Genomic DNA, 16,518 nt, shown 5'->3' with positions numbered 1-16,518 from the left:
ATACGTTTATATACAGCTTTTTTCTTGCATGCGCATTACATATATTTGAATAATAGCAATGGTTTTAGTGTGCATAACATGAGCCTCAGTTTATGCTATTTGGTCACGGGTTCATTCATTCAGTTCGAACCAGATCATAATATCTTATGCTTACTGTTAATCATAACTCTTTTAAAAATGCTCTTCATGTCAGGTGTAACTGTTTGTTACTGTCACTAACGATGGGTCGTTTGGGCTTGAAAGGAGATGGAGAGATGACCGTAGATTGTTGATTCCCAGCCCGCAGGCCAGACACTTCAATTATGTAGTTATTTATGCACTGGCAATCTCATTTTTTAGACACATCAGCAGATTAATATAGCGTTACTGTTTCAATTCTTGACGTTTTACAGTTACTTTCTGAACTTTTATTAGCAAAAATGTGCCATATGACATTTGAGCTGTATTAGGCATGCCAATTAAAACAGTAACAGCAATGTTCTGCATATGATTATATTGTTATAATTCACATACTACATTTTTAAACATTATTTTTCATTTCAATTAATTTACAATTATGCACTTTTTTGTGACTGGTTTTGTGACTATTTCTAGAATATTTGTACCATGAAAAATTAATTTGTCATGCCGCAGGACAAATGAATTGATATATACAAGGCTAGAATGTGATTAAAAATCACCTAAAATGACCTGCTACAGCACTTGAAATTAAACTTTAGAACAATAGTGTATAAAAAGTCTCCTTAGTACATATATACTTGCACTACTGTTCGAAAGTTGTGGGACAGTAAGATTTGTGTCAGCATTCAATAAAGACACATTAAATTGATCAAAAGTGACATTAAAGAAAGACATGCATAATGTTACAGAATATTTCTATTTCAATTAAATGCTGTTTTGAACTTTCTATCTTTCAAAGAATCTTGAAAAAAATGCATCACGGTTTCCACTAAAATATTAAGCAGCACAACCGTTTTCAACATTGATAATAATAAGAAATGTTGGTCACACTTAATATCTTGAACTTGAACTTGTCTTGAACTGAAATGTAACACTTATCTTATTGTGTACATGTTTTGACATCGTACTTAAATAAATAAAAAAATACCCATATGTAATTATAGCTGTACAAATTTCTGTAATTACATCTATAATTACACTGTTAACCCACCCTTAAACCTGTATCCCGCATCAAACAGGTTCTGGAATACAACATGAACACAATAAGTACACTGTACCAATTTATTTTTAAATGCAAGTACATAAAAGTTAAAGACACCTAATATAAAGTGTGACCGACATGATCATTGAGCACCAAACCAGCATAATGGAATGATTTCTGAAGGATCATGTGACACTGAAAATTCAGCTCTGCCATCACAGAAATGAAATAGAAAATAGTTATTTTAAATTGTAATAATATTTCCCAATACGTTCACCTTCTGAACGTAAATGTAAATGTAATGGTTATGTAAATATAGTATACCATCTAAAGTTTAGATGCACTTAACTGAATTTGTTTCTCATGATCCTAAAACACTTTTGATCTAAAGGTTCCAGTGCTTGAAAGTAGTTTTGAAAGCAAACATTTTTTCTTAAATAGATGAGCTGGACGACTACTGCTTTTTAAAACAAAACAAAAAAATACTGGGTGCACCTATTAAAGTTAATAATGAGATATTCTAAGATGCAGACAGTGGTAGTAATTTTGTATCCAAGCTTTTGACTGGGGAGACATACAAATGTTGCTAAAATTTTGATGTTGGGAAAAAAAATCGCCAAAACCTATTTTTAATAATTTAAAGGTAGGAGACATCACATCCTAGTTTGATTGTTTGACTGCACCTGTTTATTCCAGCCGACCACACAGCAGTCGCCCCAGGATGAGCAGGAGAAGCTGTTGGATGAAGCTGTGCAGGCAGTCAAGGTTCAGTCATTTCAAATGAAGCGCTGTCTGGTGAGTTAAGTACATGCAAGATTACAACACGCTGCTGACCTGCGTCCCAAGGCCATAGCAGTGTGATGTCTCTTGATTTGAACAAATTGGAAAATAAAACATGATTTTATTTATAGGCACCTTAAAGGGATACTTCACCTCTGGAAAGATGAATGTGTATTTAAAATGGGTCATTTATGTAGAAGAAATGTGAAATTATTTTTGAATTTGGAGCTTTCTAGACTGAGAAAAGCCAGAAAATGTATTTTTGGCTTATGTGGATGAAAGACAACAAGGTTAGGCTAGTGAGTCTCCGTGACGAGTCAGTCTGCCCGGGATTTCGAGATCGCCCAAAATGTCTGGGATTCGGCTTTTGCGTTCTACAGTCGCCATTCATCATGTTTACTGTGGCGAGCAGGACGAGGCTGACGGCGGCGGGAGAACGGCGCGAGGCCGGTGGCGTCATTACTGAGACGCACCGGTCTCGTATCTCTCACGGAGGAGCGGGAATTTTCTTAGCAATATTAAAACGCACATCAACCGATCACTTGTTTAGCGTTCATGTAAACACGACATTCAGATTCACCAATCGGAATGAATTCAGTTAGATTGAAACAAAAGGTGTGCATGTAAACAATGAATGGCGACTGCAGAAAGCAAAAGTCGATTCCCGGACATTTTGGACGATCTCGACGGCCGGACATGTCCGGGAAAAAGAGGATGGTAACCCCTAGTACTCAGCTTTCTCCACAGAACAAGAGCCTGCTAGCTTAGCTTCCAAAGAAAGACGGCTGACACTATGTGTACATTCTGTTACTGGCTGTAGTCTTTAGCCTCTGGCCAAAAAATCCTCCGATGACGCAAAATGATGATTTTTGTGTCATCAGAGGATTTTTTTCCAGACAAAAAATACATAAATCTCTTATCTCAGGGGGAGATGAGGGTGGAAAGCACGGTAATTCGAAAATACTACAGGTTTTCTACTAATACAAAGCTTAATGCTAAATCCTGAAGTATCCCTTTAAGGTGTTTCTCATGGCAGTTTGAAAGCTTCGCCCTTAATCTCTGTTTATGAGCATTTATGTTCCTTCATCCAGGACAAGAACAAGCTGATGGATGCACTGAAACATGCCTCAAATATGTTGGGGGAGTTGAGGACTTCTATGCTTTCTCCCAAGAGCTACTACGAACTCTGTATGTTTTTTCATTGCATTATGTTCTTAATTCGAACAGAACACATTTGCACCCTTGAGTTTAACTGTAAGAATTTTCTTGAGTGTTAAAGAACGGTGTTCTGTTTTGTAATTTCTTTTTAACAGCTGCTATACACTATATGATATCTATAAAGGTGTCATTTGATTATTGTGCTTGTAGACATGGCCATCTCAGATGAGCTGCATTACCTGGAGGTCTATTTGACAGATGAGTTCGCCAAAGGCCGCAAGGTGGCTGACCTCTATGAGCTTGTTCAATATGCAGGGAACATCATCCCTAGACTGTGAGTATATTAGTAAATCTCCCCAGTTAGTGTAACTGTATAACATTTTCAAGATTTTGCCATTTTAGTCACATTGCAACAATGTAACTAAAATAAAATAGCCAATAAAGCAATCTGAATCCATTTGGTGATCTTAATGAGATCAAGAAATTATTAAGAATTGAATGAGTACACTTTGTCATGAGGCACCGGCTGTTCAATATTTGCCGTTCATTCTATTTTCTCCCGCATATTCTCCCTTGTTCTCTCTTTCCCACACTCGCTCCTTTTTAGCTTGCCCAATTGTACCACCAGCTGTTTATCAGTGCCTTCACTTGTTGAGTTAGTAGCAAGTCAATACTTAATCTAACATCTTAACTCCCTTCATTCGTTCAATTATGCAGCGTCAATTTTCATTAACAGCGAACGTGCCCTGGGCAACATTTGTGTTCTTTCTTAATAGCACAGAAAGCTTAAAGATTAGATTTGCATGCTGATTCATTCAGTGTAAAGGAAGGGACAATTACTCATAATGTTATAGTATTATAATATTTTAGTCACCATTATAACATATTTCCAAAAGCTACTCATTTTTACTGAAAAGTTTAAACTGAGGACCGACTGTAAATGAATGAGTGAATGGTGTGTTCTAAACCTTTGATGTTTTTGGTAATGACAAGTGCAGTTAATTATGTAATAAATGTTCATGAGTGTGTAAATATTGTATTGCATGATCTTGCCGTCTGGTCCTGTAGTTTAAAGACTCCACGTGGGATTGCTTACATTGCGCCTGCCTCTTGTCTTGTAAGACATCATGTAATTGGGGAAACCCATTAATGTTGCGCTCAGCTCAATCAGTCTTAGATTTAATCTAGTTTTAAAAAATAGGATTTAGTGTTGATGATGGTACTGAAATGTCTAACTTTGATACAATTCCTTGAAAAATATAGATATTTGATACTATTTTAGAAAGATAACGTAATTTACTTTTGATCATTCTTTTCTTATAAATATTTTTTTAATCAATTGAATCTCAGTTGTCTTAGATTCCTCAGGCTCTGAGGTGGATTATATAATAATAATAATAATAAATTACTAATATGTTATTATAATTATTATTTCTAAGACAAAAATGGATTACTATTGTAATACAACTGCACTGGAGCAGTACATTTAGTTTTGTTTGAATGTGAGCATGTGGATGTGAGAGAGAAAAATAAGATGAGGATGCGACTGAGAGCACAGATGGAAAGCTCCTTCATTGACTGTTTATCTTTAATGAGGAAGTATGTGCTGAAACAGATTGGTGGAGTGCATCTGTTTGAAGAAAAAACAGAAACCTTTAGAGAAAGGCCTATTTTAAACCGCATAGACAAAAAATGCTTAAGCAAAAGCAACCGGTGTTCATTTTGACAGTAAATTTTGATTTAGTTTTGGCATCTGAATTGTTTTAGTTTTAGTCTAGTTTTAGTCGACTTGATATCTTACGATTTTATTAGATTAAATCTAGATTAGATTTAGTCGACTAAAATCTATCAGCCAGTAAATAAGAAACAAAACAAATAAACACTATAGAACAGAACTACCTGCTTTAAGCTTGTCATGTAGTATTTAGGTAAGAAATACTACCTACAGAAATGTATTAATTTGTTGTGTAAATGGGTAAAACATGTGCAAATGCATGATCAACTGTCCTGGGCCATAGTGCAGTCCTAATTGTCAAGCCCTGTATTAGATTGTCGTTCCACACAGTTTACAAATGGTCTTGTTTTCCTTTAAATCAAATGTGAAATTTATCCATATGTCTGTTCTTCTCTTTTTTTAACATGTTTTATAAGACATGCACCAAGTGTATGCTATTAACCCACGGGTAGATCAGTATGTTGCATTCATATATGCGCACCTAACCTCCCTACAGGGTCAAAAATTTAGGAGCACCTTAATTTAAAATAACAGTTTTTTATTATTATTTGATTATATCACATGAATAAATCATATTTTAAAATATATTCAAACAAAACAGTTATTTTAAATTGTAATAATATTTCACAATATTGCTGTTTTTTTAATTAAATAAATGCATCCTTGGTTATTTTGAAAACATTAAAAATCTTACCGATCCCAAAATTTTGAATGGCAGTGTATACCTTACACACACATATATTATGTAAACAAAGGCTTTTATGGTAGATGCGATTAATCGATTTGACAGCACTAGTTATAATCAATGAAGTTGTCTACACTATAATGGATTTACATCATGTCTACACTTCGTTTGTTTTATTGAGAGGATTTGCTATCGTGCAGAACTCAGCACTGGACAAGATTTTGAGCGATGAGTGGATTCTGACTAATATAAACACCTGATTGGCCATTGCGTTCAAGAAATCTGGTGTTCCTTAATTTTTTTTTCTCAGTCGCACGGTAGAGCCCTGTTCTCTAAAACGCAAAGATTCCTTCTGATTGAATCTCTTCCTATCTTCCCTCCCTAACATTTTCGTCTCATTCTTATTTGCTGATGAAAAAGTCAATAGATTTTGTTATAGTTTTTTCATCAAAAGCAAGTTTGTTATCGTCTCGTTTTTGTGAAAAAATGTCATTGACGAAAACTGACATATTATACGTCACCAAACTTAACACTGAAAGCAAGAGCATAAGTGCAGCCACCAACAGTTTCTACCAAATAACAACTCTGAGTTTATACAGTTAACTAGATTTTTTTTTTTAAATACAGAAAAGTGATTGCTGGGTTGCTCCACTGAGTGTGTCTTTTAATAACTGTCATCAGGAGTTGGCCATCATTGGTATAGGCAGCATCATTTCAGGCAGTATAGGTCGCTGACACTCACGTACAGTGAAATGCGCACTCCAGTTCTGAGTCAACTGCGGCCTTTTCATGGCATTGTGCCCGCTATCAGTTCTGCCCACACCTCTCATTAAAGGAATTGTGATCTAGTTGATAACTTATTATCAAGCAGCATCCAGTGCTTCTCTGCCTCCTCTTATTTCACCTTGCTATCGTTCTATATGGACTGCACTATTGAAGTGGTCTCTCTCTTAAATTAAAGTCTCTTAACCTGCTGGATCTTTTCAAAAAAAGTCAAGCTGTAAAAATGTAGGTAACAGAAATGTTTATAGGGTCTTGAATTCATTGATGAAGGACAGAAGACTCTTCTGTAAAGACAGATGCCCTCTGCCAGGTTAATTAGGCCCTGAGGTAAATGGGCAGAGCTAAATGTATGTAAATTACATCATGCCATCAGTGGCACTTTGTCATTGTCATTCAGAGCTTGTTTTTGTCAAGTGGGCATGAGAATCAATAATCAACTTTTGAGCGTGTGCCATTTCACGGTAAATGCTCTGATTTAGATTCTGTTTTGCTGTTGCTATAGACCAGGATTGGGGGTCCAACTTACAGTGTAGCCCATCCAAATGGTTCAGTGGGTGTTTTGATGGGGATAATCAAACATTCTCTGCTAATCTGACATGCATTCTGGTGGAATCAGTTCATTCTAAAAGGTCTGAAAATCACGTTCATTTCAGCAAATCGGTTCAGCCTAAATAGCTCACCCTCTGAAATGTAGCATTGGAAAGCCTGATTAATAGGCTTATTTAATAGGTTTGCTCATATAAATGAACGGATTAAAAAAGCGATTCATTAAATATAGCTTTTTTTGTTAATTTGTATTGTTACATGTTAATTATATATAATTCAATATTATTCTTCTGTGAAGGAATTTAACCAAAAACTCTATGTAAGAAGCATAATTAATTATCATTGTATCTGCATTTTTTTGTGTTTTATATCCTGCACGGACCTTGCAACAGCTGCGGTTTGTTAATGGCTAAAATCAGCCTTCTGAGACTATTGAAAGCCATCAAAAGGAAATCAGGATTTAAAAAGAAAACCTTTCCCTGCCCTAATCACCATTAATTCAGTTCATCTGAATGTGATGATGTGGTATTAGCTTACTTTTTAAAATTTGTATTAAATTCATTTGTATTTCTCTAAACATGCTGGTACTATTACAAATGTAGTACTACATCCAAATGGTAATTGCTCTGCACAGACAGAATTCAAAGACCAAAGTATAGTTAAATAAATCATCTGATTAAATCATGCTTAAATCATCTGAATTCAGTCAAAAACAGGTGTCTGTGTGCTTGTTACTGTGGAGCTTGGCAGATGTCTTATTTCATTGTACATCGCTTGTGTTGCAAAAGACTGTTCTGATAAATGCTGCATATAGTACCGTTGTTATCCGTTTTACTTTTTGCCCATTAACTTATTGTCCAATCCCTCTGTCTTACTTCCCAGGTACCTGTTGATAACTGTTGGAGTGGTGTACGTTCGTTCTTTCCCACAATCCCGCAAAGACATACTGAAGGATCTGGTGGAAATGTGTCGTGGAGTGCAGCATCCACTCCGGGGCTTGTTCCTCAGGAACTACCTGTTGCAGTGCACGCGCAACATCCTTCCTGATGATGGAGAGCAGGCTGAGTACGACACTCCGTACCTAATGGCTGTGATTGCACCTCAAGTACCCGAGTGTTGTGACTCCCACTGAGCAATTTAAATTATACCGTAGTATAATCCCACGTGCTATGTTGCAATTTAATCCATTGCTATCCATTGCTTATTTTCCTACATTCAGTGCTTACGGAGCACTTAGACAGCTTTTGACAAAATGAATCACTAGAAAATCTCATTATCTGCTAAGGATTGAATGACTAACCAATGTGGTTTCCTGTTTGATTTAGGGAAGAGATGACCGGAGACATTAATGACTCCATTGACTTTGTCCTGCTGAATTTTGCCGAGATGAATAAACTGTGGGTGCGGATGCAGCATCAGGGACACAGTAGGGACCGAGAAAAGAGAGAGAAGGAGAGGCAAGAGCTGCGTATCCTTGTAGGGACTAATCTGGTCCGACTGAGCCAGCTGGAAGGCGTCAATGTGGAAAAGTACAAACAGGTGTGTTTCATTTTCAGTCCTCCAGTGCAGATTAATGATCTTTCTACAAAAAACCAATAGGGCTCTTTTAAAGGTTTAAGAGGGTGCATATAAATTAGATTTAATCTTGATTACCTGTTTATTTGTGGCAAACACTGGGAACCTCAAGCTAGCACTTAGCATAATTACTGGGGAAAAGAGCCATTGATGGCATGACAACTGCGTAAGAGGTTACAGCATCTTTTGAAAGCTGTTTGTTAAAGCACTCGATGTTCACGTTCATGAATTAACAATGCGATGTGACTCAATTTGGTCTCATTTGATTTTTAAATTCAAGCACCCCTACATATGCATCACACTGTGTGTGCAAAGCAGCTTGTTAGATGTACTTAAAGCTATTAAATCAGAGGTAAATGAACATTTTTAGCTTGATATGGCTAAATTAAAATTCTGTATTTCACCTTCATACTTATAGCTAATGGCTCACAGACTCATGTAGCTGGTTCATATTTCTCTTAAATGGATGGTTGGGAATCTATGGCTTACGAGCCACATGTGGCTCTTTGACAAAAATCATGTGGCTCGACCAATTTGTGTATGCAGTGCTGTGTACAAAACCAATCAATAGCAAACCCAAACTTTGAATAGTAGTGTATGGCAGGGCCGTTTCCTCCAAGGAGGCAAGAGAGGCAGCGCCTCCTCAAAAAACTGGATGAGAAAATAATCTATTTTAGAAAAATTAAACAATGTAAATATTACCAAATGTGACATTACAAAGTGTATAAATCACTAGTTTTTCTAAAGTATCACTGTCCAACAGCGACACCAGCATGTAAAGTTAAAGCGGGAGACCGCGTATCTCTTGCCTCCCTTGAGCCCTTTGAGACTTATAAGACGCCCTGAAGCACGTGGTGGGTTTGGTGGGGGGTAATTGAGGACGAGTGAGGGAAAGTCACATGAGAAGAGGCAATGCCTCCATCGCTCTATGATTGGATATGATTAGTTTGTGCGATAAATCCCGCCTCTCGAATGAACAAAATGATGGTGTTTAATGGGAAGACTAATTCAAACGTAAACAACTTTTGATATCACCACTTTGCCACATCTAAATTAATCTTGAAATGGACTGAAAACATGATGACTGTAGGGATTTTTAGTGAGCAATCAGCTTGGTGAAATTAAAGCTTAAAAATGTAAATAATGCTGTATACTTTGCAGTTATCTTGTTTGCAAAAGAATTTGGCAGCACTAACTTGGCATACAGTAAATATGTGTCGCCTCCACACAGATCGTGCTGTCTGGGATCTTGGAGCAGGTGGTGAACTGTAGAGACCCTCTAGCACAGGAATACCTCATGGAGTGCATCATACAGGTACAGAAATACCACACAATCACTCATCATCATGTTGCACTTGACTGAGGGAGTCTGTCTTTGAACATGCTCTCCTCGTTTTCAAGTAGTAGGTGCAGGCATGTCAAATTTAATGCACTCACAATTTTGTCTGCACTTTATTTTTCTGCAGGTTTTTCCAGATGAGTTCCACCTGCAGACATTGAACCCTTTCCTTCGCTCCTGTGCCGAGCTGCACCAAAACGTGAACGTCAAGAACATCATCATTGCTCTTATTGACAGGTATTGTTCCACTCATTCACTGTTAAGCTCTGACAGATGCCTATTATTGACATATGAGTAAATGCCACTTGGTTTGTTATACAATGCAAAGAAATTCATACATTTTTAACATGGCTAAACTTTACAAACACGATTTGAGCCCTCCATATATAGTGTCTTATTTTATTGTTGCCTCATCCCACAGGTTGGCCTTGTTTGCTCACAGAGAAGATGGGCCTGGAATCCCTGCTGAAATAAAGCTGTTTGATATCTTCTCACAGCAAGTGGCAACTGTCATACAGGTATGCTTTGGCTTTATTAAATATTGAGTCATTTATTTATTTAATTTCTTTTTTTTTTTTTTATATTTTCATTGAAATTTTCCAAAAAAAAATTCCAACAGAACAAACAAAGCATACCAAAAAAACAAAAAAAAACAACAACAGTTCAGGCAGACCTTAAATGCACAAGTCTCAAATCAATTACTGATAAAAATAAATGGGTTACAACTGGGAAGATACATCAACACTCACAGGAGTAGGCTTCTCATCGTGAGCCATTACAACAGTTTTCAAGAAAAATATAAGCAATTGTCCAAAGTAAGAGAAACATAGTCCAAATAGGGTGTCCATATTCGTTTGAAAACGTCTGTAGAAGAATGTAGTATACATGTTAAAAATTCCATTGGGATGAGCTCTTTCACAAGGCTATGGCATTTTTTAATTGAAGGAGTCTTCTCACTTATCCAGAACATCAAAATGTTCTTTCTTGCAGCAAAAGTTAAAATACTAAAAAGTCTTTTATGATATTTATTCAAAACAATACCAGCTGGCAGACCTAGAATAAATGAACAAGGATCAACATCAATTGTCATTCCCAGAATGTTGCCAATGTGGTCTGCGATTTTCTTCCAAAACAACTGAATTTTGTGACAGGACCAAATACAGTGAATATAAATTACCAACTGATATTTTACATTTTGAGCAATTTGAGTCGTTTATTAAAATCACTTGCTCAAATATAAATGTTTAATGTTGCCATCTTTCATTTTTTCCCCATCAGTCTCGTCAGGACATGCCATCTGAAGATGTTGTTTCACTCCAAGTGTCTCTCATCAATCTGGCCATGAAGTGCTATCCTGAGCGTGTGGACTATGTGGATAAAGTGTTGGAAAGTACTGTGGAGATTTTCAACAAACTCAACCTGGAACAGTGAGTATTAGTTACACTGTTTTTCTCGCACCATTTGGCAGATCAGCACATGGTCCAAGTAACACCCACTCTCTTTACCACAGCTAGTGTGTTGCTGGATGATTGTAATGCTCGATTTCTGTATTTAGTCCCATTTTGCAACTAAGGAACTTACTTGGGGACATGCCTATAAGACCTAATTATGCTGATCCTTTATTTATATTTCAGTTGTTGCTTCCCTGCACATAGTCACTGTGTTGGTGGTAATAAATGAATAAATATATGCAAGGAAGATAGGACCCATTGAAAATATTGCAATGTCATTTTTGGTTACTGTTTTTATCTAGATTACATTTTGACCATTAAATCAAAGCCATCTCTTGATTCTATCAATACTAACATCAATATAATAATAATAATGTCAATCATAAAATAAATCCATTGTATTCTAGTGGATTTCCATAGGATAAATAATTATTCACCCATTTTCTCTTGCGTTAGTGAAAGAACAGTCTGTGTTAGTGTTGCACGATATACCGGCACTAGAATGGTATTGCGATACCCTGCTATTAAAAATTGTACGGTTTCACATTTTATCAGTACTGGTACTTGACAGCATTCTTAATAAGAGCTGTAATTCATTGTCAATGTGTGGCACATGTGTGTGCAGAGCTCTGCTTCCATTCCCTGCAGGGAGTATAATATACATGCGCAGCGCATGAGAAAATAAAGCGTGGGATGTGTTTGAGATATTAAAATGCACGTCCTGGCGAGTATCAGCGCAAAAAGCAGTCGGGTATGTCTTAAGTGAACGTAAACAGTTAAGAAAGAAATTAGGTGTTTTCCAATGTATTTGATCCGTGCGTCAGCTCTTAAAGTGACAGCAGCCTAATAAACCTGTTGCTGTTTGTGTGATTAATGTAACTCAAGCAACAAAAGAAAAGATTAAGTCATCCAATGCTTTACTGAATAACTTTTAATCTATTTATTAAGAATCGGTGTAAATTAATTTATAGAGTGAAGACAATGCAGTGCTTTTTTAAACATTTATTTAATTTCTTAATGCTACTGTTAAGTGGTGCAGGTATGACATCACTTCGCAGGCCAACTAGCAGCAGTTAGCATCACACTGATCCCCTCGACAAACACCCAGTAGGATTTCCCCATAGGTTTTTGGATTAGCGCAAAAAACAAGCTCTGTGATCAACAAAAGTTAAGATTACACATTTTGTCAATCAAGATTATTATCACAGATGAACACAACTTTTATGAATTTTGAAGCCTAAATGCAGTAAAAAACTAAAGGAAGGCTATAAACGAAATACACCACAGTCCCACAACTTCAGCGTCACCTACACTAAGCTTCCGACAACTCTCTCAGTTTTTATCTAAAAAACATTTTCCCAGAAAGTTTGAGTTAGAATAGTTTATAAGAGCACGTTATAAGCATAACAATGCTGTAAAAGCGGAGTTCACCTGTTCGGCGTGATGGCATTTAATGTCGCTAACAGCCTTAGTAGTCCCATTTAGCCACTTGTTAGCAACCGCCTTTTTTAGACTCATAACAGATGAACTCTTTCCCCGCCAACGTTTTTTTTTTTAAAGTTGCCTGCTTCTGCCAGCGTTTTTGACCATTTTCACAATTTTCTTTTTTTTTAATGAATATCTGAACATACTGAACATACAAAAGAACAGACCCTCTGATTTTAAACGAAAAAAATCTCTTATTCTAGATTCATGCATTCTTTTTTTTTTATCAACACTTTATCAATGTAAATTTCATAAATAAAGCAACATTTTGAGCAAAAACCTGAAAAAAAATCATGTTTTTGTCACAAAAAGACTACATCCAGATCAGATTCAGAAAGAATCTTTGAATGATCGAAAGAAAGATAAGATAGTTCATCAACACCCCTAATGCTTCACAGTCCTATAGCTCGTCCTGGGTCGAGATTTCATCCAGTAACATAAGGCAGTTTTGATATATATGCTGTTTATTGTTGATGATCGCGTTATTTTACATATGCATATGAGAGTGCTTTTTTTTTTTGGCATCTTTTTCGGATGTGTTTTAATCAGGAGATTCAGTACTCGTTCACGAGATGTGTAATAGTGCCCCCTATCTTATAACAGTGAAAGCCGGAAATTTCCGTCAATGGCGGGGAAGGAGTTAAAAAAATTTAAATAAGTGGGGTAATACTGATGTATTTTATGTCATAGAATAAAACGTGAAAGTATCTTGAGCTTGTTCATCACAGACCTTATTTCAGCCATTTAACCAAAAACCATTGACTTCGAGACGATGGAATCGGAAGTGCTAACATGCTAACTCGTTTCTGCGTTTTGGCCTACAAATTTACGTCACCCCTGCACCACTCTATAGATCTACTGTAGCCTACCTGAAAAAATTAAAGCAGTTTATTTCATTTGTATTTTTCTTAAATGTATTGTCATATTGACTGTAATTTGCATCACAATACATAACAAATATTGAATAGGGTCTGTGCACTGTTTTTCAGGCAGAAATAATTGCAGATGTTTAAGATTAGGGTTTTTGAAGAATATTAATAGAATACAATAACACAGTATTATAGTGAGCACTTCAGGGTTTTTTCCTAAAGTACCATGGAAAGCAGTTAAAGCACCTTGATAAAAGAACATGCAGATATTATATTTAAATGTCTCTATAAAATGTTTCTTTGCTGTCTTTGTAATATGTTAAAAATAACTTGGGCAAATGCCTTTTTTTTTTTTTTTCTTTTTTTTTTTTTTTTCTTTGCTGACGTCCAAAATCTTATCAGATACCCAGCAATTTTGAGGGTGAATGGGAAGCCACATAGACATGATGACTCACTGTTCCCAGCACAGGTCAATCATGCTAAAGGCTGGTATTTATGACTAGCTGCCACTTCAGCAGATATCTTTGATATGTTGTGGTAATAACGTTACACATTTGTAATGTCATACCTGAAGTCTTACTAATTAGGTTTTGTAACTGCTGGATTTATTTATAAGGATGAATTGTTTCGCCCTCTTCAACATCTTGGTGTCATTTTGGCACATACCGGTAGCTATACTATGTTGCCTTGGTTATACAAAGGCCTAGCTATGTTTTTTTACAAATCACCTGCTTTTCAAAATACAGATGACCACAGCTGTAAGGTCAATCGTTACTACATAATTGTACCTGCTTCTGTGAGTTAATGTTTGATGTCTTCGTGTCTTTCTGTGCAGCATTGCCACCAGCAGCGCGGTGTCTAAAGAGCTGACCAGGCTCCTAAAGATCCCCGTGGACACGTACAACAACATCCTCACTGTACTCCAGCTCAAGCACTTCCCACCTCTCTTCGAGTACTTCGATTACGAGTCACGCAAAAGCATGAGCTGCTACGTGCTGAGCAACATTCTGGACTACAACACCACCATAGTGGCCCAAGATCAGGTTTATATCACATTCAGTACTTTTGGCAGTTGTGGTTGTTAGCTGTCAAGCTGATGTTTTTGCATGTTTCAAACAAAATCCCTGTACAGTGGTAATAGAAAGTTTGTGAGCCCTGCTAAGAATGTTTTTTATCTTTACATCGACTTGCACTGCCGTACAGACGTTTGGGGTCTGTAAGATTTTTAAAAGAAGTCTCATACTCACCAAGACTGCATTTACTTCATCAAAAACACAGTAAAAACATTAATATTGTGAAATTTTATTACTATTTTATTTTTATATTTTATTTTAATATCTTTTTTAATGTAATGTATTCCTGTGATACAAAGCTGAAGCAGCCATTACTCCAGTCTTCAGGGCAATGATCCTTCAGAAATCATTATGCTGATTTGCTGCTCAAGAAACATTTCGTATTATTATCAATGTTGAAAACTGCAGTAGTTGTGCTGCTCATTATTTTAGTGGAAACCATGATACATGGTTTTCAGGATACTTTGATGAATAGAATTTGTATTTTTTTTAAACAGCAGCTTATTTGAAAATAGACATAGTTTGTAACATTGTAAATGTCTTTACTGTCACTTTTGGTAAATTTAATGCATTCTTGATGAATACAAATAATAATTTCTTGGGGGGAAAAAACTTACTGACCCCAAAGTTTTGAATAGTAGTGAACATTTCTATTGGGTTAATGTTGTGTTTAGTTTTTGCCAAATTTAACTCTTCTCATTTAAACCAAAAATAAGTATTTTGGACTCATTTGTCCATAAAACAATTTTCCGGCTCATCCACGTTGTCTTTGCCAAACATCAGGCAGGCAGCAGTGTTCCTCTTGTATAGCAGCGGCGTCCTTCCATGCACTGCACCCTGTGCTTGTTCAGTGTTTGTCTGATGTTGGACTCATGAACACTAACCTTACCAAGCGAGAGTGGCCTGTAGATCCTCAGATGATATCCAGATGAATAGATAATATTGACCTCCTTGAGTATTATGTGTCTTGATTTTGATTTTTGTTACAGTGGTTACAGTTACTTGAATTTCCATCCATTTACACTTATACTGCACCCAAACTTTTTTTACAAATAGCTTTTAATGTAGGTATGAAATGAAAACTCATCCTGTCTATTTTCTAAATGCATGTTTTAGATCTTATTGGGAACTATTATCGGTGAAATGTTTCCTTTTTTTTTTTAGATTTCAACCTTGTATTGTTTAATCAAAATATCATAACGACCTGGTGGTGAAAACGACATGCTTCTCTCTGGTGACATATGCAGGACTCCTCCAATCATTTAGTCCGCTTAAACTCCAGCACTGCAATCTATACTTTTGAGTGCAATGGCCACATTTCAAAATCCAATCAACAACCGATGCATAGAACCAGGTCCCCTCCCTAATTTTTTTTCTTTTAGATACTCTGTTACACGTGTCACAATATGGAAGAAAAGATCTGTCGCTACTTGTTTCTTCGCAACTAGAAAACTTTTCCAGCTTGGTAAGCATTAATAAGATCAGAAAAACAAATGACCAAGCCATGGCTGACCTCACAACTGTATGGTGCAGACCAGAGTTTGATAGAGAAGATCAAGGTTTATGTTCTTTCAATAGGGCAGGGCTGCTAAGCTCACATCTGATTTTTATCAGATTTAGGAAACATGCTAAGTTCATATATTTGTTTCTCTGAAAAACAATGCTCCAGCCAGTTATTTTACTTTGAAATGTGCGTTCTGTGTCGGAATGTCTGTTTTTGTTTTTGGTCTGTGTGATCCCGCCCACTGACAATTTACCCAATAATATTTCGACACCCTGGTTTGCCAGTTGCCGGAAGACACAGCGTATTGCAGCCATGGAAGCCAGCAAACAAACTAGTTAGAGAATCTTCGATCTCTACCCGACCTAAAAAGCCT

At 36.4% G+C, this 16,518-nt stretch overlaps 1 protein-coding gene across 1 annotated transcript in view; it reads left to right on the top strand.

Annotated features, from left to right (window-relative positions):
• vps35 (VPS35 retromer complex component) overlaps positions 1–16,518 on the top strand; it is a 31,920-nt gene that overhangs the window by 582 nt on the left and 14,820 nt on the right. Inside the window, exons 2-11 of the mRNA XM_079867059.1 lie at positions 1,859–1,957; positions 3,034–3,130; positions 3,311–3,434; positions 7,732–7,914; positions 8,175–8,388; positions 9,656–9,739; positions 9,891–10,000; positions 10,185–10,281; positions 11,042–11,190; positions 14,404–14,611. Of these exons, the coding sequence (XP_079723185.1) occupies positions 1,859–1,957; positions 3,034–3,130; positions 3,311–3,434; positions 7,732–7,914; positions 8,175–8,388; positions 9,656–9,739; positions 9,891–10,000; positions 10,185–10,281; positions 11,042–11,190; positions 14,404–14,611 (1,365 nt within the window). The remainder of the gene's footprint in view (positions 1–1,858; positions 1,958–3,033; positions 3,131–3,310; positions 3,435–7,731; positions 7,915–8,174; positions 8,389–9,655; positions 9,740–9,890; positions 10,001–10,184; positions 10,282–11,041; positions 11,191–14,403; positions 14,612–16,518) is intronic.

The sequence above is a fragment of the Squalius cephalus genome (genome assembly GCF_949319135.1).
Source record: "Squalius cephalus genome assembly, chromosome: 3".
In the NCBI taxonomy this organism is placed as follows: Eukaryota; Metazoa; Chordata; class Actinopteri; order Cypriniformes; family Leuciscidae; genus Squalius; species Squalius cephalus.
This window is presented reverse-complemented; position numbering and strand designations above follow the sequence as displayed.